Source organism: Enhydra lutris, unplaced genomic scaffold, assembly GCF_002288905.1.
Source record: "Enhydra lutris kenyoni isolate GAN:26980312 unplaced genomic scaffold, ASM228890v2 scaffoldscaffold55, whole genome shotgun sequence".
Lineage (NCBI taxonomy): Eukaryota > Metazoa > Chordata > Mammalia > Carnivora > Mustelidae > Enhydra > Enhydra lutris.
In genome coordinates, this window is record NW_019154139.1 from 3,137,369 (window position 1) to 3,163,027 (window position 25,659).

Genomic DNA, 25,659 nt, shown 5'->3' on the forward strand with positions numbered 1-25,659 from the left:
ACGAGCCCCTCGTCCCCTCCCACGCCTGCAGGGAGCCAGGCTGCCCGCCTCTGTACCTCCTCCCTCATGCCCGCCTCCCCGTGTGCGACCAGAGCTCGCCTACTGGCTCACCACGACCCTGTTGTATGCAGAGAGTCCCACACGCCGCTCATGAGTGTGGGCTCCCAGCAAGCTCTGTAGTCCCAGAACCTGGGAAGACTGACCTACACCTAACCTTCACCTGACCCAGAGCTGCCCTCCCATCACTGGGTCACTGGACACCCTGTCCTCAGACGACACTCACACAACACAGCGATCCAATGTCATCTCCTTCAGGAAACCTCAGACCTCCCCAGGAGTTCTATGGGACCCAGAACCTCCCGCACTCGTCTGAGACCCTGAGAACGCCTAGGCCAGCTCATCCTCTGTGTCCGAGTCTGGGACCCAGGGCCCAACACCCACAAAGCCCTTCTACCATGAATAAAATACAGGCCCCATGCCAGCCTGTGGGCACGAGGTAGGCCCGAGCCTGAGCTGGGGGACAGAGGGCCAGACAGTAGCTCCCACGGCTCCCTCCTCCCAAGGCCCCCAAGCTCTGGGCAGACATGACCAGCACCCCGTACCCTGCCTGCCCTTGGCCTGGGGGCCAGCATGGCTCAGGCAAGTCCCTCGAGGCAGGAGGGGGCCTCCAGCACAGCCTTCCCCAGTGGCTACCTGGCGCCCAGGGCCGCGGGGCGCTCTAAAGCAGCAGGGCCGGCAGCGGGGGCCATACTCTGTCTGCTTCAAGGGCCCCACGAGATCAGGAAGACACCAGCCTCCCCAAGCACAGGGAGCACAAGTGTGGGCCCCGCCTGAGGCCAGCCTACCCGGCGCGACATGGCGGTGCTGGAGCGCTCTTTGAGCTGAGGGTCCGTGGGCAGGCTCCTCCAGATGATGTAGGGGGTGTCGTACTTGGCTCGCAGTCTCGGGCAGCGTTTGAAGACAAAGTCGATGAGGAAAAACTTGATGCCGGCGTACAGTCCTAGGGACAGGAGAGGACAGTCCCGCTGCGGCCAGGGCCCACGGACGGCCTCCCAGAACCCAGGTGTGGCCGGCGCAGGGCAGGGGGAGCAAGAGTGTGAGGACACGGGGTGTCGCCACCTGGGACCCTCCGGCAGCTCCTGCCGACCACACCACCTTGCACATGGACGAGCCCACCACTTACCACCCCCCGAGGGTGACATGAAGGAAAGTGTGAGGGACCCACCCTCAGCCTGCCGCCCTCTGATCTGGTGGGCCGGCGGCATCCATCACGGCCGGGTGCCCCCGGCATCCATCACGGCCGGGCGCCCCCCTGCACCCCGGGCCCCCGAGAAACAGGATTGAGGGCATTTCACTTTGGTGTCAGTCCTTGTCCCCAAAGCCATGCTGTCTGCCAGCCCTGCTTGTCCTGACAAGGCACGCAGGGGGAGGGCCAACGAGAGACCAAGGCCCCAGCGGCACGCCAGGAGGTGGTTGGCAGCTGGGGACCGCCCCCGCACTGTGCGAACCCCGAGCTCAACGCCCCAGCTCAGATCCAGCCTTCTACCCTCGCCCTGACCCCTGCACTGCAGACGGGCCGCGTCTGCTCCAGGGACATGGAGGCCCCGCAGGAGATCAGAGCTCAGGGTCTAGCCTGGGGAGGAGGGTGCAGCTTCCTGAGGTCGGTGGGCCGAGTGGGTTGGGGCAGCCTCAGAACCATGGCTTTGGGCTCAGGGCAGCCTCCACAGTGGCCCCCACCCTCTCCCTACCCTGCAAAAGCCCCAGGCAGGGGTGTGGTACAGGAGTCTCAGCAAACCCATGGGGGTGTTCAAGTTATCCTGCCAGGCCATCCCATGGTTTGAAAGAGGCAGAAGCCACATCGTGCACAGTCAGCCCTGCGGCCAGTGGCTCCCTGAATTCTGCGCACTGCCCACCCCAAAATCAAGCTCTGACCGCCCTGTCTTCAGTCTGCCCCTCCCACTTCCCCAGTGGCCCCATCTGGCAACACTGCCTACCAGCCCCTTCGGGGCAAACCCTGAGCCCCACAACCCCCACGCACCTGCCCACCCCACCCCAGCCACGGGCCGCTCCTGACCTGCCTGAAGCAGACTCCAGAAAGTTCACCTTCTGCTCAGACCCCACCGCACAGAGAATCGAGGCCACTGTCCTCCATGACACCTGCACCCCAAGTCATCCTCCCTCGACCCGGCCCCCTCGGGTCCCTGCGAGCGCTCCGAGCTGGCTGACCGCGGTCCATGACGGACGCCTCCCAGCTCCCCTGCTCGGCAGGAGCGGGGCGGGGCAGGGGTTTGGCTCTTGAAAGCAGCGAACAGGCTCGTTTTAAGGAACAAGAATCATGGCTCTGGGGTTCCGATGGGCTTTGTTTCTCCCAAGGTTCACTGTTCTAACAGAAAGCAGTCGGGTGCGGCCGCACGCGCTAACAGCGGCCCCCGGAGGCCTGTGCGTTCGGCGGATGCTCTGGAGGACAGCAGGCCGGGACCCCCGCGCCCCCCTCCCTGGAATGCGCACGCACGGCAGCCCAGACCCCGGCCCAGGCGCCTCCTTACCCACAGCCAGTCCCACCAGGCGGTAGGGGAAGCAGCAGGAGGCAAGGAAGGCGGCCCAGAGCGCGACGTACAGCTTCTGCGTGATCTCGGGCTGGACCCACATGAACAGGCTGGAAGGGAGAGGGGGGCTCAGCCGGGGCCAGGGCCGCACCCCCGAAGGTGCGGGCTGGGGGCCGGGGACTTACTTCTTGATCTTCTCTAGGATGTCGGCCATCTTGCCGAAGAGGTTCTGTGTGGAGAAGCCGCGGTCACCACGGGCCCCGGGCCCGTCCACACGGCGACTTGGGGGGGGGGGTGCGTGGCCGCCCCGCGAGGCCACAACTGGAGGTGGGGGGCACGCTGAGCCCCGCTGTCCCACATAGCCACTCTCAGGCTGAGGACAGGGTGGTGGGTCCCCGCGAAGCCCAGGGAAATGCACGGACGCCGGACCAGGCCACAGGCCGCGTCCCTCCCAGCAGCCGGCTCGCCTCCACCCTCCAGGGGGCCCGCCGTCAGCCCAGACCCTCCCGCCAACCGTGGCCGTGGCTGCTGCCACAGGATCGATGGGCAGGCTGCAGGTAGGTCGGCTGACCACAGACAAGCCAGGCCTGTGGTTCTGGGAGGTTGGGGGCCCCCACGAGTCTGGGCTGATGCACAGATGCCCCTGGGGCTAGAGCCCGAGAGCGGTACCTGGGCCTTCTGGGCGACATCCAGCACGAGCTGGAACTTCTCAGACACGGTCAAGTCTTCCTTCGGAGGCTCCTGCAGCCAAAGGGGACAGAGAATTTCCACCGGAATTCAGCAGCCCTGAGCAATGGTTCACAGAAGCAGTCCAGAGGCCTCACAGCCCCAGAAGCAGGGTCCCGCACTGCCCCCGCACAGAGGGGCTGGCTGTCCTGGCAGATGCCCCTCTGGTGCCCGAGAGGGTGGGCGGGCAGCGGCAGTCCCCCGAGCCAGCAGGGGGTCACGCTTTGACAGCCCATCTTCAAAGGTGCGTCTGAGACCGTGTAGCCCTGCACCCCTCACTCTGTACGGAGGGAAACCGAGGCGAGGGGGCTGACCTCCTCCTGTTTGTCTGAGTTCATTTAACAAGAACCTCCCAAGGGCCTCCTGGATGCCAGGGCCCAGCAGATCACAGTTCGCTGATCCCTGCTCTACTCGACTTCTTGTCTGGAGGTCCCCTGTACTCCCTCTCCCCGCTCCAGCATATTATCTCCACCAGGAAGGGTGAGGACAGCCCAGGGCCCAGGCCAGGTGAGGAACTGCTTTCCCTGCAGTGAAGCCAGGGCCAGTGAGGGGCACTCGGGGTGTCGGCTGGCTGGGGGGTCAGACTGTGGCCATCCAGGGCTCTGTGCTGGGGGAGGCTGGCCTTTTGCTTCCTGACCTCCACTTGCCAGGCAGGGGTCCCTGGGCATCCACCAAGCAGCACCCGGAGGCTCCGGGAAGCTGGCCGGGCTGAGACAGAGACCTTCACCCTCCCGGGACTTACCACCGGTTCAGAGACTTCAGGCACGATGCTCCACTGTATCCTCCAGCCCCTGCAAGGACAGCATCATGCGCCTTTCACAGACGGACGACACCGAGTCCCCAGCCCCATGCTCCCGGCAGGGAAGAGGTGCGGGACAGGAAGGGCTCCGGAAGCCCTCGGTCTGCGGCCAAGACCGGCAGGGCTGCTCCCCGGCTCTTGAGCAGGGACAGTTCAGGGTCACCACCAGGAGCCCCTCCCCTGGGGGCCCAGAGGTGGAAAAGAAGATCTTTCAGAAGAAGCCAGCGAAGAAATAACGGCGAGTGCTTTAGCTAATCGTGCCTGGTCTGGGCACAGGTGACCCCTTCCCGGGTATGTAAAGATATTCTTCTCTACAAAATACGTTTTCAAATAGCCCTACTTAAGCAGGCTCAGAGATGCACGCGGGGAAACCGTATGTGAAATGTGAACTTCTCAACAGCTGAGCACAAATCTGCCTGAGGTGGGGACCGGGAGGCTCCGTCGGTGCAGCGCCTGCCTTCGGCGCAGGTTATGATCCTGGGGTCCCGGGATGCAGTCCTATGACCGGCTCCCTCCTCAGCGGGGAGCCTGCGTCTGCCTCGCCTACTGCCCCCACACCCCGCCCTCGACTTTCTCTCAGATACATAAATAAAAACATTTAAAAAAAAAAAAAAAAGTCGGGACTGCTAGGGCCCTCTGCGGGCCTGCCGTGAGGCGGGGGTCACCACTGCCGCACGCAGACCAGCAGCTGGGGAGGAGGGTTCCCCCGCGGAGCCCCCCGGAGCACGCCCAGCACAGAGAAGATGCTGCATGGGCTCCGTGACTGCAACGACCCTCCCGCCGAGTTCCGGGGCCTCCCAGGGCACAAAGACTCCACAGCCCCGCGAGCCCCTGGGGACGTCACAGCTGAGCAGGAGCTGCTGGGGGGACCCCCTTCCAGCCCCCGAGAGAAAGGAGCTGGGGAGTCTGCGGAGCCCCGACTGCTGCCTTCCGTGGACCGGGTGGAGGTGGGCATCCTCCTGGGGGCTCGGGAGCCCAGCCCAAACCCCACGTGTGAGGCAGCCCCAGCTCAGGCGTGCCACGGTTGTGTGTGTCGTCGGGAGACAGCCCGGTCACGTACACAGGACAAAGCTGCTCACCTACCTGGCTATGAGGTAATTGAGGGATAACCTCAAAATCGCTAGAAATAAGAACATGGGGATGGCCCAGCCATGCCACACGGCGTTCATGTACACCTGCGGGTTTGGAGAGAGACAGTCAGGCAGCCTGACAGGCCACATCCCTCCCCCTGCCCCGCCCCACCGGACAGGCAGCCATGCCAGGAGGCGGGGAGCCCAGGCCCCCAGTGCCTTCTCCAAGGAGGGACCGCATGACAGAAAACCCTGCAAGGAGCTGCTTTCTCAGTGGGAGCTGCCAGTGCTCTGGGGGTACAGGGAGCAGGCGTCCCAGGGGAGCAGCCATTGCATGTAGCCTGGGATGGGCAGAGGAGAGTGGACCCCACGTGGAGGTCCCTGCCAGCCCTGGGGGTGGCTCCCTTAAGCTGGAGCTGGCAGCACCCCCGGGACTCAGCGTGGCTGAGCGAGGCAACGGGCTGCTGGCTGAGAACCCCCCGCGTGCCGTGTGCCAGGCCAAGTGCGGCTCAGGCTCCTCCGCTCCAGGCCCACCGGGACTGGCAGAGCTGCCGGCACAGAGCAGATGCTCAGAAAGGGGCAGAGAAGGGAATGTGGCGGCGGGGGGGGGCCAGGCAGAGGCCTGGAAGGTAGGTCTGAATGGTGGGCACATTCCCCTGGTGACGGTAGGCAGGACCAAGGTACCAAAGGCCTCATGGAGCTCGGAAGGGTGAAGGCAGGGCTTTTGGGGGCTGAAGGCAGGGCCTCTGGGGTTAGGTGGGGCTGGGGCCCGGCCACTGAGTCCTGTTCTCAGTCCGTGTTTGCAAAATGCCCATCTCCCCCCCTCCCCGGGGCTGGCACCAAGCTGTGGGCTTTACGGCGGTCTCAGAACCCTCTGGAACGCAGAGATGGGGACTTTGGGAGCTGCGACCACCCCTCTCTGGCCTGGCAGGCAGGTGGGCAGGCTGTGTCCTCCTCCCAGTGACCAGAGGGTCTCATGTGGGGCTGGGGATGGCTGACACAGGACCATTCAGGCACCGCCACAGGGTCTGTGTCCCCCAAGGGCACACGGCGATGCCAGGCCGCTGCTCTCCCATCCTGCCCCAGGACTGGTGGCTCACAGAGTCTCAGCTTGGCCTCAGGCCACTGGGCGTCTGCCAGGAGCCTCCCCTAGATACTCAGCGGGAGGAGCCCGGGGCCCCTCTGGGCAGACGTGCCTCCCCACTGTCCTTTCCCCGACTTGTCCAGGGAGGCGACTGAGGCATGGACAGAGGGCTGCCATGGGGCTGTGTGTGCGGACATGGGCCGACCCCCGGCACCCCCCACACTCTCGCCTGATCCTGCAGCGACCCCGTGGCTGGGGAGCGACACGGCAGCCACTTTCCAGACAGAAGCTAAGGGATGTGTGTCCCGGGCACGGGGCGGGCCGACGGCCTGGAGGAGCACCCCCCACCCCGCCTGGGGAGCACGCACAGTGAAGGCGATGGCGGACGTGTAGACGGAGTACCAGTCGGATAAGGCAGAGAGATTCTTCACGAAGCTGGTGACGGGCTTGGCGCCGCGCTCTGGGGACAACACACCGCAGTGAGGGCAGCGCTTGGGCACACCCAGGAGGGCAGGGGGGCAGCAGCGGGGCAGGGGGAGCCAAAACGAGCAAAACTCTGGCTCCTCGTGTGCCTGACCCTCTGCTGGTGCTCCCCCGGCCGCTCCAGGTGCCGCGGGCCATCCATAGCCTCTGTGGGGCCGCGCCGGCTGCCTGTCCCCTGCCGCCCACGCCTGAGCCACGCACACGAGAAAGGGCAGCTGAGGGGGCGTTCCTTGTCACCGCCCGGGCTCTGGCAAACACGTGGGAAAGCACCACTTCTCACGGGGCCTTCCAGGCCTGGAGGGAAACAGTGCCCCTGGCTCAGGGCCAGGTGGACAGCGCTGGCCCCATCCTGTCCTGCTCTAGATGGACAAGGTGGGGTCCCGGACATGCTTCCAAAGGGAGCCTTTTTCCTGAGAACTCTCAGGGAACATCCTTCTAAGAACATGTCCCGTAGCTCAGGACTACAGAGCCGGCCCTGCTGGTTACAGGCGCACAGCTCAGGCCCCAACGGTCCCCACGGCCACTCACAGACACGCTAGGTACTCACTTAGTCGTCTCATGTTTTCCGTCAACCTGGGAGAGATGGGGAGAGACATGAGCACTAGCTCCTCTGCGCCTCGCCCCTGACACCCACCGCGGGGCTCCACTGGCACCGGGGACACGGCCACGCCAGGAAGCATGTTGCCGCTGCTCCCTAACTTGGGGTGCGGGGGGGTGTCTCACCCATGGAACCGTCCCTCAACTCCCACCCGCGGCCCTAGAATCTGAGTCCCCCAGAGCCTACAACACGGCTTGGAGCACGGGCAATTTACTGAGCAAGTACCACTGAGCGGGGGGACGCAGCAGTGCTACCTGCCCTGGAGCCCTGCTGCCTGTCCTCCTTCAGGAAGGGGGTCCCTCGCCCAGGAAGGTGGGCACGGCCCAGCCCTGGGAGCCGCCCCGGCCACCACCTCTCGGGTACTCGGACGCTGGCCTGGCTGAGGCCTTGGTGCGGTGACTGCCCCCCACCTCTGCCAGGGCCCCCACCTCCGGGCGCTGAGGGGCTCCTCCGTCTCCACGGCGCTCTCCTCCGGCTGGAACCGGAAGTCTTCCACATACTCCCCGAACTTCTCGTAGAACCACTTCTGGACGCGGGGGCACAGCCCCTGGCTCCGCCGGTCTGCGGGCACGGAGGTCCCCATGAGGGCAGGCGGGGGGGCGTGAGGAACACCGACAGGAGCGTGAACACGCACTCCCCAACGCCAAGCCTGACCCGCTTCCACCACGAGGCCTGGCCGGGCTGCCACAGACCACATGGGGTCTCCACGGCCACACGCGCCCCAAGCTGCCCCCCCGTGGGCTCCCACCCCTGGCGTCTGTGTCACCCTCCCTTTCTCTGGCTGGGGGCTCACTCCTGGGGAGCCTGGGGACCAGAAGAATGGCCAAGGGGTGTGTGGGCCGCGGCTGTGTCTGGCTGGGGACCCCAGTGAAGGATGTGGCCTACTGCCCAGCTCGGCCAAGACCTTCAGAAACGGACCTACATCCCAAACTCAGAAAACCAGGCGGAGGGAACACCTAGGTGGCTCAGTGGGTTAAGCCTCTGCCTTTGGCTCAGGTCACGATCCCAGGGTCCTGGGATGGAGCCCCGCATCGGGCTCTCTGCTCAGCAGGGAGCCTGCTTCCTCCTCTCTCTCTGCCTGCCTCTCTGCCTACTTGTGATCTCTATCTGTCAAATAAATAAATAAAATCTTTAAAAAAAGAAAAGAAAACCAGGCGGAAACGGGGAGCGCGGGTGCTCTGCAGGGCATGGGTTTGCCCGCAGGGGGCGCTGTCTGGCCACAGGCGAGCATGGGGACGGCGGGAGCGGGTCCAGCGCCCAGGCTCTCCCAGGGGCTGAGGTTTGTGCTCACCGAGCCGCCCAGGCGCAGAGAAAAGGCAGAGCTCTCAGGGAGGGAAGGGTTGAGGAGGGCTGGGGGCTTGTCGCCCCTGCCCGGGGCGTGAATGTTTTCGGCGGGCGGCTGTAGCGTGGGCAGGCCGGAGTCTACCGGGCCTGCCCGTGTTGCCATGAAACCACACTAAGGATGCTGAGATGTGAAATCCACATCCTTGGGATTTGCTCCAACCACTTAAGAACGTAAAAACGTTTGAAACGTGAAGTCAGGTGGGGGCTGTAGTCGGCCGAGCCCCAGGTCTAGGTCGGGCCCGCTGCCCCAGCACACCAGCTCGGGCACCGCGACCCCTTGGCTGTCTACCCCGGCTGCTGGGTGGGGAGCACCGCACCCGTGCCCTCCCTCCGCCCACACAGAACCCAGCACACCAGCGACCACCGCTACAGAATGGACCTTGGCCTGGGCTCTGGGAGACTTGGGGTCCCCCCCACCCCCCACCCTCCCACGTGCACAGGAAACTCCTCAATCACAGGGCACAGTGGGGGCCTTGGGGTCTCTGTTCCTGGCCTGGATCCCGGCTCTTGGGTGTGGCACCGGTGACCCGAGGGGCACAGCAGCCAATTCTGCACTTGCACCGGCCTGCCTGGGGTTCCCACACCAGGGTGCCCGGGCAGGGGGCATCTCCCCCTCTGGAAGGCAGGACCTGACTCCGGGCCAAGCTGGGCCTCCACGTGACAGGGGCCCCCTGGAGCGCTTCCCCTCCTGAGTCTCTGTTTCCTCCCCTGTACACGAGACGGGCTAACCTGAGGCCCTTCTGGGGCACCTGTGTGCTACTGGCAGGGGTGCTCGCGAGGGCTCGGCCTGGGGAAGCGGACCCCAGGTTGGGTGTCAGGAGGGCCAGGCCTCGAGAGCCGGACAGAAAGTCCAGTTTGCTGCCAGGACAGCTCTGGGAAGGCCAGAGCGGGGGACAGACAGAAGCTCAGGGAGTGAGGAAAAGGTGCAAAGGGGTTGTGCATCCCGGCCCAAGGGGGGCCGGGGCACATCCTGACCATGGCGGCCCCCGCTGCCCACTCGCCCCTTGTCAGGACTGCCAGCCTCTGGACGTGGCCACCAGGCCAGGGGCCAAAAAGCCGGTGTGACGGCAATGACGTTGCATCTCCAGCAGTAAGGGCTGAAACGGGCCACACGGTCTTTCTATAGGAAAATAAGATCCTGTCTCGTTGAACAACCCTGTGTTTGCCGTGAGAGCTCGCTGATTCACAGCTGGAGACGCCTTCGCAGTCCCACGGGCTCAGGGCCAGCACGACCCCACCGCCCGGCCCAGCTGCTGAGGGGCCTACCTGCTCCATTGGTGACCTGGGCCTGCCCCTTCGGAGGCTGCTGGGCCGTCGGCTCCTCGGTTCTTAAAGAGGGAGAAGAAGCAGCAAGAATCCCGTTAGTTAACACTGCGTGAGTGCAGGCTCTGGAAGGTGCTGTCCTCCCGGGGAGTCGGCCCCACGTGACCGGTCACTCCAGCCTGTGGGGCACCTCTGGGAGCTCCGTGCTTAGACCCGCTTGTGGGCCAGGCTGGGCAGCTCAGAGCCGCATTCCCGATGGGCACGCTCTCTTCTAATTTTTTTGATAACCAAATAAAAGAAGTCTCATAACTACGCTACTCTTTCCTGTGCTATGAACACACCTACGTCTTCACCGTGACGTTCAGAATACACAGCTCTTACGCTGATTAACCAGCCTGTGATGAGCAAACGCTCGTCTGCGGACACGTTCAACAGGCAGCACGTGAGGCCAGAGGCTGGGTGACCCCCTGGGCTGGCCAGCTGTGCCCAGGTCCCAGCTCGGCCCGTGCCAGCCACCTGCCTGGGCCCCCACGGCCCAGCCACCAGGGCCCACAGCCGTCATCCGGCCTCAGAGCGAGCTCCCGGGGTTTCCATCCCCCTTCCACACCTGGACTGCTGATCCAGAGCCTGATGCAGTGATCCAGCCCCTGACCTGGGGGGCCTCTGACCAGGCTATGGCTCGTGCCACGGCTGCCCTGCCTGCCTTGCTCTGCGCCCACCCGGGCCACGGATGCACCACACTGTTTCTGGTGCTCTCAGTCCAGCAGGGATCCCCGGATGTGGGAGAAGTGGTGCCCCAGGCAAATGTCAGCAGGGTCCTGTGGGGCACAGAGGACGCTTCCAGGACAGAGACAGCAGGGCTGGGAGACCCTGGGCCCGAGCACGCCCTCCGCTGCTGTGAAGGAGGGGCGGGGTTTCTGCTCTGCTCACACGGTGGGATCTCACACCATGCTTCCATGAGCCGACCCGCTCTGCGGGCTTGAAACCCTGACACTCACCTAGAGCAGGAGACTCTAGGACAAGCTGGATGGGGGACGAACAGGGAGAGCGACGCCTGCAGCCTCACCAAGCAATGGATGGGGAAGACACAACACAGACGTGAGGTCCTGGGGAAGGGAGCCACGGTCCGGGGGAGGGAGGACAACACAGATGTGAGGTCCCGGGGAAGAGGGCCACAGTCCGGGAGGAGCGGGCCAGGCCTCCGCGCCAGCCCCTCCCTGCAGCCAGGCTGCCCAAGCAACGGTCCACGCCCAGAGCGACCGCTGACACGTGGGGCTTTTCTGGGAACCGGAAAGGAGCCCAGGGCACACGGGAGACACCAGGACCCGGCCAAGGGCCTTTCATTCCCAGGCGTGCATCCCGGCCTCGGGACCAGGATGTCTGTGCCCAGCCTGGAGGTTCTGGAAGACATGACTTACACAAGAAGCACTAACAAGCCAGACCCCTGCCCAGGCCTGGGGCCACGTGGCCACCACGAGGACTTGCACGCCTGAAGGACATGGCTGGGGGCTTCCTGGGGTCCTGTGCTTGTGACGGTTTGGTGTGCAAGGCCACTGACTATGTGGTCTTTCTAACACAGTCCCTGCTAGAAACACCCAGATGCTCAGGTCTTCGTGGGCTGCGAGCTGGCTTCGGGGGAGGAAGTGTACCCCTTCCCATTGCCCCACATGCAGGACAGGTCAGTGTCTCTTCCATGTGCTGGACAGAGAGACAGACGGACAGCAGGGCAGACGGTGCGCCAGGAGGTTCCAGCCCACGACACTCGGGGCACGCGGACCTGCCTGCAGCTCCGGAGAGGTGGGAAGTGAGCGGGGTGACCTCGGGGGAACATACGGGCCGTGTGACCTCACTGAATCAGAAAAAGGCGGCTCGTATTTCTAACAACTGGATTCTTTGAAATGTTTCTGAACAACCTACGCCAGCGTTCAACGACCACGCACATGAGACGGAGTGGAACGTGCCGGACTTGTTTTTTTTAAAGTCCGATTTTTGGACCTGCAGCCACCCGAGGCCAGAGGGTGCAGAGGCCCACAAGGAGCGCAACGCCGGGTGCTGGGGTCACTCTGCCCTGACCCCTCCCCGGGGCTGGGGGCACCAGACCACCACCAGGGTCCCTTTCATCCCACACATCTCGGCCCTAGCGAGACTCAACGCGGCGTGCCGGCCGAGCGCAGGGGCGGGACGGGCAGAGGGTGGCGGCAGGCCCAGGCCGCCCAGACAGGCCAGTCAGAAGGGCAGCGCTTCTCTGCCACTCCTGGACCCCAACAAGAGAAGACCTTCACCTACTAACAAACAAGCTTCAATCAAAGGGATTTTTGGGGAATTTTCTTTAAAACCCAAACAGAGGTTTCTATAAACTGTAATTACCACATTTCAATCCTGGAGCTCGTCTGCAGCTTGGGGGCGTGTGTGCCCGTGTGTGTGTGCACGTGTGCATAAGGGGGTTCCCCTCCACATGCTCACCCACCGGGATGGCCCCAGACGGACACTGAGGTGACAACAGAAGAGGTCATCACTTGCACAGAACCTGCTTCTCCCTGTACCTCCCCCCTTCAGGTCTCCATTTCCAGAAGGTTCCTGAACCCCACCCCTATGTAAAGCAGGGGAGCAGCACCACAGTGGGTCCCAGGCCCCTTAGCTTCCGCGGCTCTGGACTGCTATTCCTTTACTGTGACCACCCAGCTTGTCCCTCTGCGTCCTCGGAAGCGGATAGGACTTTGGAGAAAGAATGAGGAGTCTGGGCTGGGCAGGAGGGTGGGAAGCGGAAGGCGGGGCCCTGCCAGGAGAGGGCAGACACACGGGCTCAGCTCGGGCGAGCACCTCTCAACCCCACGGGGAAGTGCCGCCTCCAGCCAACCGCTCTGGGCAAAGCCGGACAGAAACGCACACTTGCACCGGACGGAGCACGTTCTCCGGGGGACGCGGTGCTGAGATGCACCACGGGAGGCTGGCCGTGGCCGGCGGGTGGAAAAGGCACCCACAGCCAGCCATGCCCCCGGGACGGCGCCAGGCCCCGGCTCTCTCAGCGTCCGCAGGTCAGGTCCCCAGCTGCACCCTCTGCATAACGAAAACATTTAGAAATGGGAAAGGTTCAACATCAGGTAACGTGCAGGTTGAGGCCCATATGCTGGTGTCTGGGAAGGGCTGCCAGCCTCGTGGCTGGGACAGAATGGGGAAGTAAGGGACACCCCTCCCCTAACAAGCTCGAGGCCCCCACACAGAATCCCAGAGAAGCCCACCATAGCCCTGCGGGGACAAGCAACAGAGCCTTACTTCAAGGTTGCCCAAAAGCCCATAGGAGTCGTCAGAACTGCCTACAGAGCACAGAACCAGAGACGCTTCCTGCGAAGAGGACCGGATGCCCCCGGCTCCCGGGAGCGGAGAACCACGGTCAGCCAGGATAGGAAACCAGCTCTGGCTGCAGAACAGGAGCCGTCTCCTTCCCACCAGCCAAGCCCCGTGCATTGAGGCGCCTGGAGGGTGGGTGTCCTCAGAGCCAGAGCCACAGAAGACACTTGAAAGTGACCGGGCCCTCGTCCACCCCACGGACAAGCCCGTTCTGGCCGGCCTCGCCCAGCAGCAGCCTCCTCTGCTGGGCCACCAGCTTGCAGGCCGCATGGGCGGACGGGGAGCCTCCGGGGTTCCAGAAGGTCAGGGAGAGCACAGCTCTCAGAACCCACAAAGACCCTCCTGGAAGGACTCTCTTCTCACGGGCAGCACCGCGAGGTGGTAGCCCAGCTCGTGCAGGCAGAGCGGTGGGCGCCAGAGGAGCCACAGGTGGGAACAGCGCCACCCCACGGCAGGGCCCACGTCATCCCCTCCAGAGGCTGGGGAGGGACCCTGCGGCGATGAGGGTGACCACCCGTGACGGGCGAACCTGGCAGTAACCACGTGCAGCGGGACGGCCGTCTGTGGGGGGCGCACAGGCAAGGAAGGCCTGAGTGGGCAGTGGGGCACCCTCGACCCCCTCACCTGGCCTTCAGCACTTCCTGGACCTTCTGCTCCAGCTCCATCCGCCGCTGCCGCTCCCGGTCCAGCTCCTGCCGGAGCATCTCCGAGTTGGTCTCTTCTCTGAGCTTCCGGAGCTCCTCCTCTGTGGGGAGAGAACCGCCAGGTGACCCGCGCTTGGACCTGCTCCGCCCTCCCAGGGCAGAGGTGCCGAGGGCGGGCGTGGTTTTCAGAGCCCTTGGACAGAGGGCCCCATCCGCACCAGCCAGGCCGTGGCAGCTCCCCTGGTCCTCTCTAGGGGACACCTGCGGGGGGCTACCAGTCGGGCCCCTCTCCCACGGTGGGCACAAAGCTATAGGGAGGAATTCCGCACCGCGCAGAACAGGCGCAAACCACACGCACGAAAGGCAGCTCGCCGCAGCACCACCACCAGACGCCCCAGGGGAAGGGATCCTGGTGGCACTTGGTGACCCAGTGGACATCGCCTGGACACACACATGCCCTGGGTGTGGTCTGCAAGCCTCAGCCACAGAGCCGAGCCCCTGCCTGGGGCTGACAGATGGCTCCCACCATCCAGCTGCTGATGACCCAGGAGCACGGCGGGAGGGCTGGCAGGGAGCTCCCGCGGTCCGAGCCCGAACCAGGATGGGGTGAACACGAAGGCGGCAGGCTCCAGGGGAAGAGCAGGTGGCAGGCTCAGCAGCAGCCTTGGCCCTGAGGCAAGGAGGGGCCTGGGAGCTAAGGGGGGCAGTCACCAGGGAGACGGGGCAGGGGCAGGGCGTGCAGAGCCCGAAGGAGGACCTGATGTTTATTCCAGGACGGTGGAAACCAAGGGCCATGCAGGTGTGGGTTTGACTGTGATGTGTGATAAGCCAGGTGGTGGTCCCCCCAAAGAGGTCCCGACCTAATTCTGGGGACCTGGGACTATGTTTCCTCCACAGACAAAAGCCTATACTACAGAGGTGATCAAAGAAAGGACCTTGAGACGGGGACCATCCTGGTCATCCAGGCCCAGTGTAATCACCGTTACATAAACCAGCGGAGGCAGGAGGGTCAGAGGTCAGGGAGAGGAGAGACTGGCGGGCTGCTGGCACGCAGGGTGGCAGAAGGGGCCGGCAGCCCGGGGTTGTGGGCTTCTTGAAGCCGATGAGCCACGGAAGCAGATTCTCCCCCAGACCCTCCGGGGGGGGGGGCACAAAGCCCTGCCAACACGTGACCCTCGTTCTGTTGGACTTCTGGCCTCTGGAATCGTAAGAGAACAAACATGCTATTTAAGGCCCTTGGTTTCTGGTACAGCAGCAAGAGGAACCCCCACAGAGTGGGGCCCGCGCGGGGGCTCGGATCCTGAGTGGACGGCTCACTGAGTCTGCACACGCTGGACACCCCGGCCCGGAGACAGCACAACGCAGCCTCCACCGAGGCCCCAACGCCTTCCATCTGCCTCCGTCCCCTGACCGTCCCAGAGGCGACCACCAGCTAGCGTCCATACGCGGGCGAGGCCTCCGTTTCAGAGACCAGATCTGATGAAGGTGGGTGTGTCTTCGCTCACGCAGCCAGGACAGGAGACCGCGGGCTGGGGGCTTGAATCACAGCCCCTGATTCGCCCAGGTTCCGGAGCTGCAAGTCCGCGGTCAGGGTGCCGGCCGAGCCGGGCAGTGCCGCTCTGTAGGGTCCTCCCATGGCAGAGAGGAAGGGCTCAGGCGTCTCCTCTTCTCCTGAGGGCACTCACCCCATCCGGGGTCTCCACCTCCTAAGCCCTGTATGCGTCTGGGGGGACACAGACATCTGGGCCCCAGAGGGGCCTGAGCTCAGGCAGCCCGGCCAGCCCTCCTGCTCGCCCTGCAGAGCCCGCGCACACGCTGTTCCACAGCACCCTTCTGTGACCCCGGGGCCGCTCGAAGGCTCTGACCAAGCAGCTGGCCCAGAGGAAGCAGAACAGCAAGCGGGTCCTGCCTCTCTCACTGTTCCCGCGACGCCGACCCCGGTCGGCCCTGCCTCTCTCACTGTTCCCGAGATGCCAACCCGGGTCGGTGGGCACCGCCCAGGAGAGCACAGGACCCTGGCTGTCCCTGCAGGCGAATCCTTTGCCATCCTGCAGACCCCCGCCACTCAGTCACCCCACAAACATCTGGGGAATGACACCTGGCTGCAGGCAACTTTCTCAAGGACTAGGCTGAGTCCCCTGCAAACCCAATTAGCAAAACATTTGTATCACAATAAAATGCAATGGAATGCATCCAGAAATCCCAGGCCGTCTCCTTCGGGCCTAAAGCTCCTGCAGAAGGGCACCCAAGTCTCGTTCTAAACTGGGCACACAGCAGACCCTCCGTCACAGCCCCACAGTGACACAGGGCTCACCCCCTCTCCGCCCTGCCACGCCCCCGCACTTCCTGGATGTCAGCCCTGCCTTCTTGAGGTTCTCAACTGTATCCTAGAGGGGTCAGTACCCACCGGGAACAGATGGACCATGAAGGCGTGAGGGGCAGACAACCAGCTGCCTCGCGGGGCGGGGCAGGGCTCGCCATGTCCAGACAGGATACAGATACGTGGTAGGATGTCCTGACTGCCCTACAGGGAGAGGCAGGTGCAGTGGGGACTCGGCCCAGCCACAAAGCCCCCCGGGGATAACACAGCCTAAACAGACACCTCTGCACACTGGCAGGGCTGCTGAGGGCCGAGACGGGAGCTCAGCCTTCTCCACGAGCACTAGCCAGAAGCTGACGACCCCATGTCCCCTTTTTAGCAAAGAGTTAAAGTCACCCAGTGAATCTGCTAGGTCCGCAGCACCCCGGGGCCCGGGCAGGACTGAAGCAGGCTGTCGAGCCCCGGGTGGCTATAGTCCACGCAGTCCCGCATGTCAGACCTGCGTCCCGCTGCTCCACAAACAAGCACCGCACAGCCTCACGCAGCGGGACCGGGACGCTTGTGATGACAAAGGGACCAAAACAAAGGCCCGGCCTCTTAGGGACATGCACGGTAAGGACAGCTTGGCTGGGGGGAGCCCTGCTGCCCAGGAACCTTCTCTCTGTGGGGGGGCTTGGGGGGTACAGGGAGGTGCTCGGGGCAACCCAGCAGCTTCCTTTCAGGTCCCCGCTGCCTCAGACCAAAGGACACAGGGCTGAGCCCAAGCCCCCAAAATTCAGGCCAAGGTCAGTCTGGCAGCTGGAGGCCCCAGGCGGGTTACGGCATGACTGAGTGTGAGCAGCAGGACTCTCTGCCCAGACGGCACAAGGGGAGGCAGAGAGGCCCAAGGTCAGAAGACCCTCCAGCCTCAGGAGAGCCTGTGGCCCGGCCACAACGTCTGCCTGAGGAGTTCGTGGCTCGCTGGGTTTTGTCGCGAACCAGTGACAAACACCGAGGTTTGCTGCGTGCTGGGATCCACTGGCTCCGTAAGTACGTGGGGTGTTTGGGGCCCTCTCGTGTGCCCGCCCCGCTGGGCCCCAGCGTCCTCCAGCTTCTGTAGACCTTTCAGGGCCCCTCCCCTGCAGACTCAGGGGAGAAGGCCCTCCCCAAAAGGGGCCTGGGGGATGCCACGCCCAGCCCAAGGGGAGCGGTCCCTCCTGGCTCCCCGAGCCACGGTTTCGCACGGTTTCATCCCCTCCGTTCTGGGGTGAAGCAGGGTGGCCCTCCCACGGTCACCTTCCTTGAAGATGGAGGTCCTGACCCTCTTCTGGGGGCATAGAACAGGGTTCATACAGGAGCCAAGCAAAAGGGAAATCTGAGACGAGGGGGTGGCCTCTGCCCAGTTAGACCCAGAAACGGGGCCCAGCCCAGCCAGGGCCCCCAGCCTTGTTGATGGAGCTGCATGTGCCCCCCCCCCTCCACCACGGTAGCCAGCCAGGCTCCTCTGTGCCCAGGGGACCTGTGTCAGGCAGCCACCACATGCGGGACATCCTGAAAGTACCCCCAAACCCACGAATTCTGCTGGTCTCAGTTCCTACCCCAGTGCCCGGCTGGCCCCCTTCCACCCTGTGGTCTGGCTCGGAACAGCAGTCAGGGGTTCTTCAGAAAGCCCGTCAGAACCCACTGCTGTCTTGTCTCCAAGTTGGCAGGGGTTTCTCATCAAACCCACCCACTCAGCAAGGGCCCCCACCCCACCTCACCAGCTGTGTCTCCCTCTACTCTTCCCTCGTCTTTGCCACCGGGACCTCCTTTTAGGTCTTCAAATGCCCACGGTCCGACTCTGCCCCAGGACCTTTGTACATGCCAATGTCCCCTCCCTGCCTCTCAGTCCTAAGCCGCCATTTCCCCTGAGAAACCTCCCTGCCTGATGCCCCCCACAAACAGAACATGGCATCCTGTCATGTGGTCTTCTTCCTGTGGGTCCTCTTCAGGGTGTGGGAAGGGGATTCCTAGAGGTGACACAGGTCCACAGGGCAAGGCTTAGCGAACGTGGCCACCAGTAACACACTTCTTGGTCCACATTCACACGACCCGGGCCCACGGCCCCCATGTGTTTACTGCCTGGGACAGTCCAGGACCCAGCCTGGCTCCGGGAGAAGCCAGAGAAGGCACGGGAAACAGACAGCAAGGGAGCGAGGACAGTGCGGCAGGCTCTCACACGACATGCCCGGCGGCCAGAGCAGATGACCGGTGGTGAGCTCGATGGCAAGACACTGGTGGTGGGGGAGGGGCTGGTGTCTGAAGGACACAGTGCACAGCCCCCACATCTCAGGCCTCGGCCTTCCCTAGTCTCTGCCCCTGAGGGTCCCCGCCTGCAATGGCTCCTCGTACACGCAGCGTCTGCTGGGAGGTGGCAGGGGGTAGCTGGTGATGGGGGACCCAGAACCCTAGCATGTTACCAGCCCAAGAGCCCCAGCCCCCATGGGGCCCTCCCCTCGGCCCACATGAAGCCCAGCTGCCCAGAGAGGCCTCCTGCTCGCACACAACTTCCTCGGCAAACACAAACTGCGCCAGTGTTACACACCGGGCTCTGACGCCCTGGCCAGGGCAGACTTCCCGGGGGACCCCTGCAAAGCGCCCGTGTGTGTACTGGCCCCAGGGGGTGAGCCTGGGCCCCTCGGGAGGCAGGTCCCCTGTCCTGACACAGGCGGGGCCCTGGGACACTCTTCCCAAAGGGCAGGCGCCCACTGACCGTGGGACATCTCTGTCCTCCCACGTGTCTGCAGAGTGTGGCTCCACCACCTCCGATGGGACTCCCTTCTGCACCCTGTGACCCTCCCGTAGTGGGCCTGGCCTGAACAGGTGCTCGGCCCAGACGCACTGGATGAGCCCATGGACCAAAGGCTCAGAGTGGCCTCCACGGTGACCTGTCAACCAAGCGCTCGCAGGCGGACAGCCCTGTAAATGGGTGGGGGCACATCTCTCCCAAGGGGAGTGGCCACGGCTCGGTCGGGTGCCCTGGGGGCCGCCTCCGTGAGCCACCTCACAAGGACCGGGCTTGGGTGAATGTGCAGAGAGCCAAAGAGATCGCCATCTGATTTATGTGGGGGCAGTGGGGGACAGCCAGGATGGTGGTGGACAGTGAGGACAGTGGAGAGCAATGGGGGGCAGTGAGGACAGTGGGGGCTAGTGGGGGGCAGTGGAGGTGCTCAGGGAGAGCGAGGACAGTAGAGGACAGCAGGGGGCAGTGGCTACTCTCATGGGGAAAACAGAGGGGAGGGACGGCACGTCATTGACGACCTTGCTCCCGGGAGCCCCGGCTGGGGGCTTCTGGTGCTTTCCCGTCTGCTCCTCCGAGTGCCAGCACCCACACACACCCCCAGCCGCCTCCACGGAGCTCAGCTCCATCTGAAGGTCCCGGCAGCCCGACACCCGTCTGGTATCACCAGCGGGAAACCACACTTTCCTTAGGGGGCCACCCCCGAACTCCCTTCCCTGTGACACCAACTTGTGAGAGCTCCGCACGTGGCTGGGTTCCACCACGTGACAACCGTCAGCCAGGCCCACGGAAACACGTGTGGACACGGAGCCCCCCCGAGACCCGCCAGAGCACTAAGCAGACGGGCTCACAATCACGGGCCGTGTCAGAGACGCGGGGGCCCCCGCTGGCCGAGAGTCATGTCCCCTGAACCGGGGCCTCCCTGACGATGCCCCCCGGCCCCGCCCCATCCTTCCCATGGTGGAGGCGGGTACCTCAGCCCCAGAGCTGCCCCCCATGCTCCTGGGCCTCCCCAAGCCGAACGCACTCCTTCCGCCACCCCCGGCCCTCACCCCTGCACCGGGCCATGAAGCCCACCTACTGGCCGGAGCGGACCCTCGGCCGCAGCCCCACAAACATGCTCATCCCCTTCCTGGCAAAGCTGCGAGGAGACGTCCCCTTTCTCCGGTGTCTCCTTTCCTGGTGGCTCCTTCTGGAAATTTCAGGAAGAATCTGTTTCTTGCTTTTCCCCACGTCTAGTGGCACTGCGCTCCTCAGCTGGTGACCCCCAGTCGCAGTGACACCACTGTGAGCTCTGACCGTCCACCTCCCTCTCACGAGGCTGCCTGTAAGGAATCAGTCTGAGCGCTCGGGGTCAGCCCGGAGAACTCCCCGCTCAGATCCTCACCTCGAATTACGAATCCCTTGTGCCCAGCAAGGTGACCAGTCAGTCACCGGTTTTGGTGACCAGGCTGCACTTTCGGGGGCCAGGATTCTGCCCCCCACACTTTCTGAGACAAGACACTGTGTCCAAGGAGCCGTGCTGGCCCCGGGAGGAACTGATGAGCCCCTCTGTCCACCTGGCCCAAAGGGGGCCTTCTTGTCCCAGGAACACACCTGTTCTCGGCTGTTCTGAGCCCTTCCATGCCCCTGCGTGGGGCATGCTGCAACCAGCCTGCCTCCCGGGCCCGGGGAGCCACCCTGGCAAGGTGGCTGGGAAACCCACTCGTCCGTCCGAGCCAGGGGCTGAGTGACAGGCGGGGTCCCCAGGAGTGGGAGCCCCAACCCACACAGGCTGCTTAGTCACAGACGCGCACGGCAGAAAGGCCACGGTGTGAGCACCCACCAGGCCTGCCCAGGATGCGCCACGAGGTTCCCGGCACAATGATCCGCTCCCTTTCAGGCACCGGTGTGGCCACAAGGGCCTGTGACATCTGCCAACCCGGCACAGACAGCCAGGGGCCTTCGGAAGCCTGTGGGAGGCTGGGGGACCCAAAAATGCCTGCCTAAGGAGTCTGAACCCCCAAACCTTCTAGGATCTGAGGTCGCCCCTGGGAGACAGAAGCACTGTCATTCATTCATTCCCTCCCTGAGCTCCTGTTTAACGGGGTCCCTGTGAGAGCAAAGCAAGGCTGTGGGTATGTGGCCTGGAGGGAAACCAGGGATGCTCCCCGGCACACGGCCTATTGCCACCCACCGTCCACCAGAGCAGTTGGGCAGCAGACTTTCTTTTTTCCTTTTTTCTTTTTAAGGTTTAATCTATTTATTCCTTTCAGAAAGAGAGAGAAAGGCAGCACTGGCACATGCTGGCCGCAGGGTTCGGGGGGGACAAGCAGTCCCATGCTGAGTGCAGAGCCTGATGCGGGGCTCCAGCCCAGGACCCCGATATCACCACCCAAGCCGAACGCAAGAGTCCAGTGCTCAGACCCTCGAGCGACTGAGCCACGGAGGCTTGACTGTCCGGGGAGGCTCGATGTCCCAGCGGGCCAGGTCCCGCTCACGTAGCAGCTTTCAGGGACCCCGACAAGAAGACCGTCGGGTCGGGCTTGCAGCCCACCTCCTCACAGGGACCGCCGACCGCTGCTTTCAGAGGGACACGGCGTGCGAGCCATAGACGGGAGCCCCGCGAGGAGGCAGACGGCAGCGCCGCGGCCGAGGGAGTCGTGTAGCAGCTGCGCACGCGCTGCAGCTGGCAGCCGCCCCCGGCCCGAGAGAAGGGCAGGGCTGGCACGCCAACGGTCACCCCGGGCACCTCATCCGCCAGCAGCCCACAGCCACCCTGGCTCAGAGGGAGAAAGACAGGACGCTTGGGCTCCCGCCCACCGCGCGCCCAGACGGCACAGGCCGCAGCGCAACCCCGCACCCCAGCCTCCGGGGAAGTCACTGGGAGGAAGGAACCAGCTTCCAGGCTATTTTTAAAACTGTAAAAGTAGAACTCTTCAAGCAGGAGTCCTCCTGGCACATAATTCAACAGGCCCAGCCACAGCCAAAAATAAAAATCAAGTGATAATCCTTAAATAAAACTCCTTCCCACCGGCCAGGCCTGCTAACAGAGACCACTGGAAAAGCTGAGCTGTTTCTGCCCCCTGGCCAGGTGGGAGCCCAGCACACCTGGGGGCCCCAGGCTCCGCCCCCTCACCTCCCTTGCCAGCGGCGACCTGCTAGCCCAATTCACCCCTCTGCCATCGCTGGGGACCCTTCTAGAAGGTAGGACCACATGCTCAACAGCAACGAGTTATCAGGTTCTGAGAAAGGGCACGGGTTTACTTTCAATGGCCAGAGAAGCAGCCACTGCAGCCTCCCTCCCCTCAGCTGCTCTCTGCAGAGGGACAGTCGTGATCGGCGACGCCTGGCTTCTACGGTAAACCTACACCCACCTGTCCTCCCTGGGGCTGTACTCCTCGCCACCGCGGACGAGCGGCTAGCGACTGTGCCCTCGGAGACCCGCGAACAGCGCTGCCTCGAACAGCTTACGCCGCTGAGATGGGCTGCTGAGACGCCGGCCTATCACAGTGTTTCCAGGGTGTCTTAGGAAACTGACTGGGGGTCTGAGTGAACAGGTAGTGTGTTGGAATTTTTTCCATGTAAACTAATAAGAAACAGGGTCCCAGCCTATCCCAGGAACCGACAGCCCTTCACGAGAGATGGTGGGCTTTGTCAGGCCGCCCGCGGTCTGGGCTCTGGGACCCTGGACCCAGTTCTGGAACACAGAGTGTGTGGGCGCCAGCCCCCCCATCCACAGTCCCTCTCTCTCCAACGCAGCCCTCAGCGCCGACAGCTGAGCCCTCCGGGCCCCTGGCCGTCCCTGGGGCGGGGGCAGGCAGGGGCTCTGCTCCCCAGCAAGGTGAGACCAGGCCAAGTCACTGAGTGGGGGAGCAAGGGTGGCACACACGAAACACGAGCTGCGAGCCCAAACGCCACACAGGACGGAGCAAGCGTGTGGAGGACCAGAGCTGGGCTGGCGCCCAGTGGGGCCTGGAAGGGTGTGCAGAAGCTCGTAGAAGAAACAGTCTGTTTGTTCATCCACTCATGTCCTCACCCACCCACTGACTCATCCATCCACCATCCACCCCCACCCACCATCCATCCACCCACCCACTGACCCATCCATCCGCTCGCCTGCCCACGGACTCATCCACCCCTAGATAATGTCCACTCAGACACGCACGGAGCATCCCACAGCCGCCTGACTGCAGGCCTGAGCTGGGGGAACGCAGAGATAAGGCAGTAGCTACCTTCCCTCTGTCACACGAGAATCTAGCTCCGTAGAGGAGATGAAACGTGGATGAGGGAGAGCTGGGGCAGCCCCACATCACAGGACAGCCCATCTCTGCCAGTTGGGCCTCACGCACACCGGTGAGGGTCTCAGCAGAAGGGGACCGGCCAGGAGCCGGCCGAAGGTGGGGAAGGACGCTGCCCCAGCAGATCCTCTCCCCCTGTGCCCACGGGAGCTCAGCCATACCACCTGTACGTGGGGGGTCACATCCTCCCCCACCCCAGGGAGCGGTGAGGGGTTCAGGGGAGAGATGCAGAGCACCATGGAGAGAGGTCCCAGAGCTCAGCATGGCTCCTGCCTCGACACTCTCCACGGAGCTCAGTTCCGTCACCTTCCACAGGGCCCATGAGAGGACGCTGCCGACCCCGGACACAGAGCCCTCCGACACACAGGCAGGCGTGTGCCAGCTTCCTCCCCGACTTTACCCTTACCCCAAGAACCCCACAGCCCTGGGTCCCAGGGAGCAGGGCTGGCGCCGGCAGGACCCAGAGGCCTCTCCTCTGAAGTGCAAGCTGGCCAGGCGGGGTGCTCAGCTGGGACGACACGGCCTGGGGTGGCGAGCTGGCCTCCGTGCCCAACGTCCATGATGAATGATTACAGGCACATTCTCACCCGGCAATGGAAGGATCTAGAAATACGGAATTCTGGCCCATTCAGTGGGTCGGACAGGTCATTTTCTTAGGGACCAATTCCATTTTTTCTGAGATAAAGCTCGTGTGATCTGCACACGCAGACTCACCTCTGTTATCTATCCTCACCTTCTGTGCCAGCGAATTCACAGCAGGACCACAGCCAAACAAACAAGAAGCCAGACCCCAGATGGACACCTGCAGGCCCCGGTCCACTCTCTGACCAACCCCACACCTCACCCTGCTGTCCGCAGGCTTCGAATGGCCCGACCCCCCAGCAGCAGGCTGCGGGCAGCTCCCCGGACCCTCCTGTTTGCAGAGAACTTTGTGAGTGAGAAAGTGCTTCCTCCTCCTCTGTCACCCACGCTGGCGGCTCAGAAACTTGCCTTCCCTCCAGGGCCCGCCTGCTAAGTCTAGGCACTCAGAGAGACGCTTCGGGCCGCAGGAGTGGACTGGTCGCCTCCCTGACCAGCTTCTCTGGGAAACCCTCTCACATGGGCAGCAGGGAGCCACGCTGACCTGCCGCGTATCCAAGCAGGAAGGGGGGCTTGCATGAGCGCCGGGGCCCAAGATGAGGGGCCTCCCCCTGAGAACACGGCCTACAAGAGCTACCTCTGCCGTCCGCCGACTGTATCCACGAGGAACTGGCACGCAACTGGCAATGGGCGGGTGTCGGTGGCCCAGGGAGGATGGTCCCGACCCAGAGGGCTCAAGACCCCAGGGTGGGGCCCCCTGGGAGAGGACCCCCAGCCAGTCCGGGGAGGATTCCACGACCTTCACCTCAACACGGGAAGAAGAAACCTCTTGGCCACATAGAACCCAACATGGGTAAGGGAGCCTCAGGCTCAGCCCGGCCACCAGGATGCCCCCGGACCCCTGAGGCTCTACAAGCGTTTCCTCCAAGATCCAAACTGCACACCAAGTCACTGTGGGGGAGAGCCTGCGTGTGCCGCTCACAGCGCTGGGGAACCTCCTTTCCAAAGGCCCCCACCCAGCCAGGGACAGGGAAATGCACAGAAACGAGAAGAGGGCGCGTGAGCTCAGAAGGCAGCAGCCGCTAATTGAAAACGAATGATGCTCTCAACTCATTTATGTGCCTCCTTAGCAGAGCCGAGTCCTGCCTGCTGCCACGAGCCGGAGCACGCTCCCATCTCCCGTTCCCCTCCCACGTCATTCCTCCCGGGGACATCTGTACTGTTCAATATTTCATGGCGAAGCCAGCCGCTGCACACTTGGGCTCCTGCCTCCTCCCCATGAAGAATAATCGTCTGCTTTCGGGGAGAAAGCACTACAGGTCACTGAATGGAATTTTCACACCGACTGCGCAGGCTTTCGCAGATGAGGGAGCTAAGGGCACAAAGGACACAGGTCACAGTGGGGTTACACCGTGCATGCAGGGTCCACACGGCAGACGGAACACGGGACACGTGGAAGGACCATCCAGAGGGATTTCGGGGAGGTGATGTGAGTGTGGAGAAAGTGAGACCGGGACAGGATTTATCTTAGAGAGACGGTCAGGACAAACAGACACACTTGCTTCCACGACAGAGTCAAGGGAAGGGTCAGCCACAACACTGCAAGGCGGCGAGAGGGCAAAGGAGTGGGAGCTGCGGGAAAACCCACTCTGCATTGCGGAGTACACCTTGACCGCAACCACGTAAATAATTTTAGGCGACTGCAAAAATAAGATTAGTTTTAAAATGAACTGTTCAGGGCGCCTGGGGGCTCAGTGGGTGAAGCCTCTGCCTTCAGCTCAGGTCATGATCTCAGGGTCCCGGGATGGAGCCCCGCA

The 25,659-nt window shown here is 63.6% G+C and overlaps 1 protein-coding gene across 2 annotated transcripts in view; it reads right to left on the reverse strand.

Moving 5' to 3' along the window:
• LOC111157657 (GRAM domain containing 4) overlaps window positions 1-25,659 on the reverse strand; it is a 73,501-nt gene that overhangs the window by 5,467 nt on the left and 42,375 nt on the right. For both annotated transcript variants that reach the window (XM_022519266.1, XM_022519268.1), the window contains exons 4-14: window positions 13,886-14,006; window positions 9,917-9,978; window positions 7,735-7,867; window positions 7,256-7,281; window positions 6,594-6,685; window positions 5,155-5,246; window positions 4,015-4,063; window positions 3,216-3,287; window positions 2,732-2,775; window positions 2,547-2,656; window positions 846-1,000 (exon numbers count right to left, since the gene is read on the reverse strand). In XM_022519266.1, the coding sequence (XP_022374974.1) occupies window positions 846-1,000; window positions 2,547-2,656; window positions 2,732-2,775; window positions 3,216-3,287; window positions 4,015-4,063; window positions 5,155-5,246; window positions 6,594-6,685; window positions 7,256-7,281; window positions 7,735-7,867; window positions 9,917-9,978; window positions 13,886-14,006 (956 nt within the window). The remainder of the gene's footprint in view (window positions 1-845; window positions 1,001-2,546; window positions 2,657-2,731; window positions 2,776-3,215; window positions 3,288-4,014; window positions 4,064-5,154; window positions 5,247-6,593; window positions 6,686-7,255; window positions 7,282-7,734; window positions 7,868-9,916; window positions 9,979-13,885; window positions 14,007-25,659) is intronic.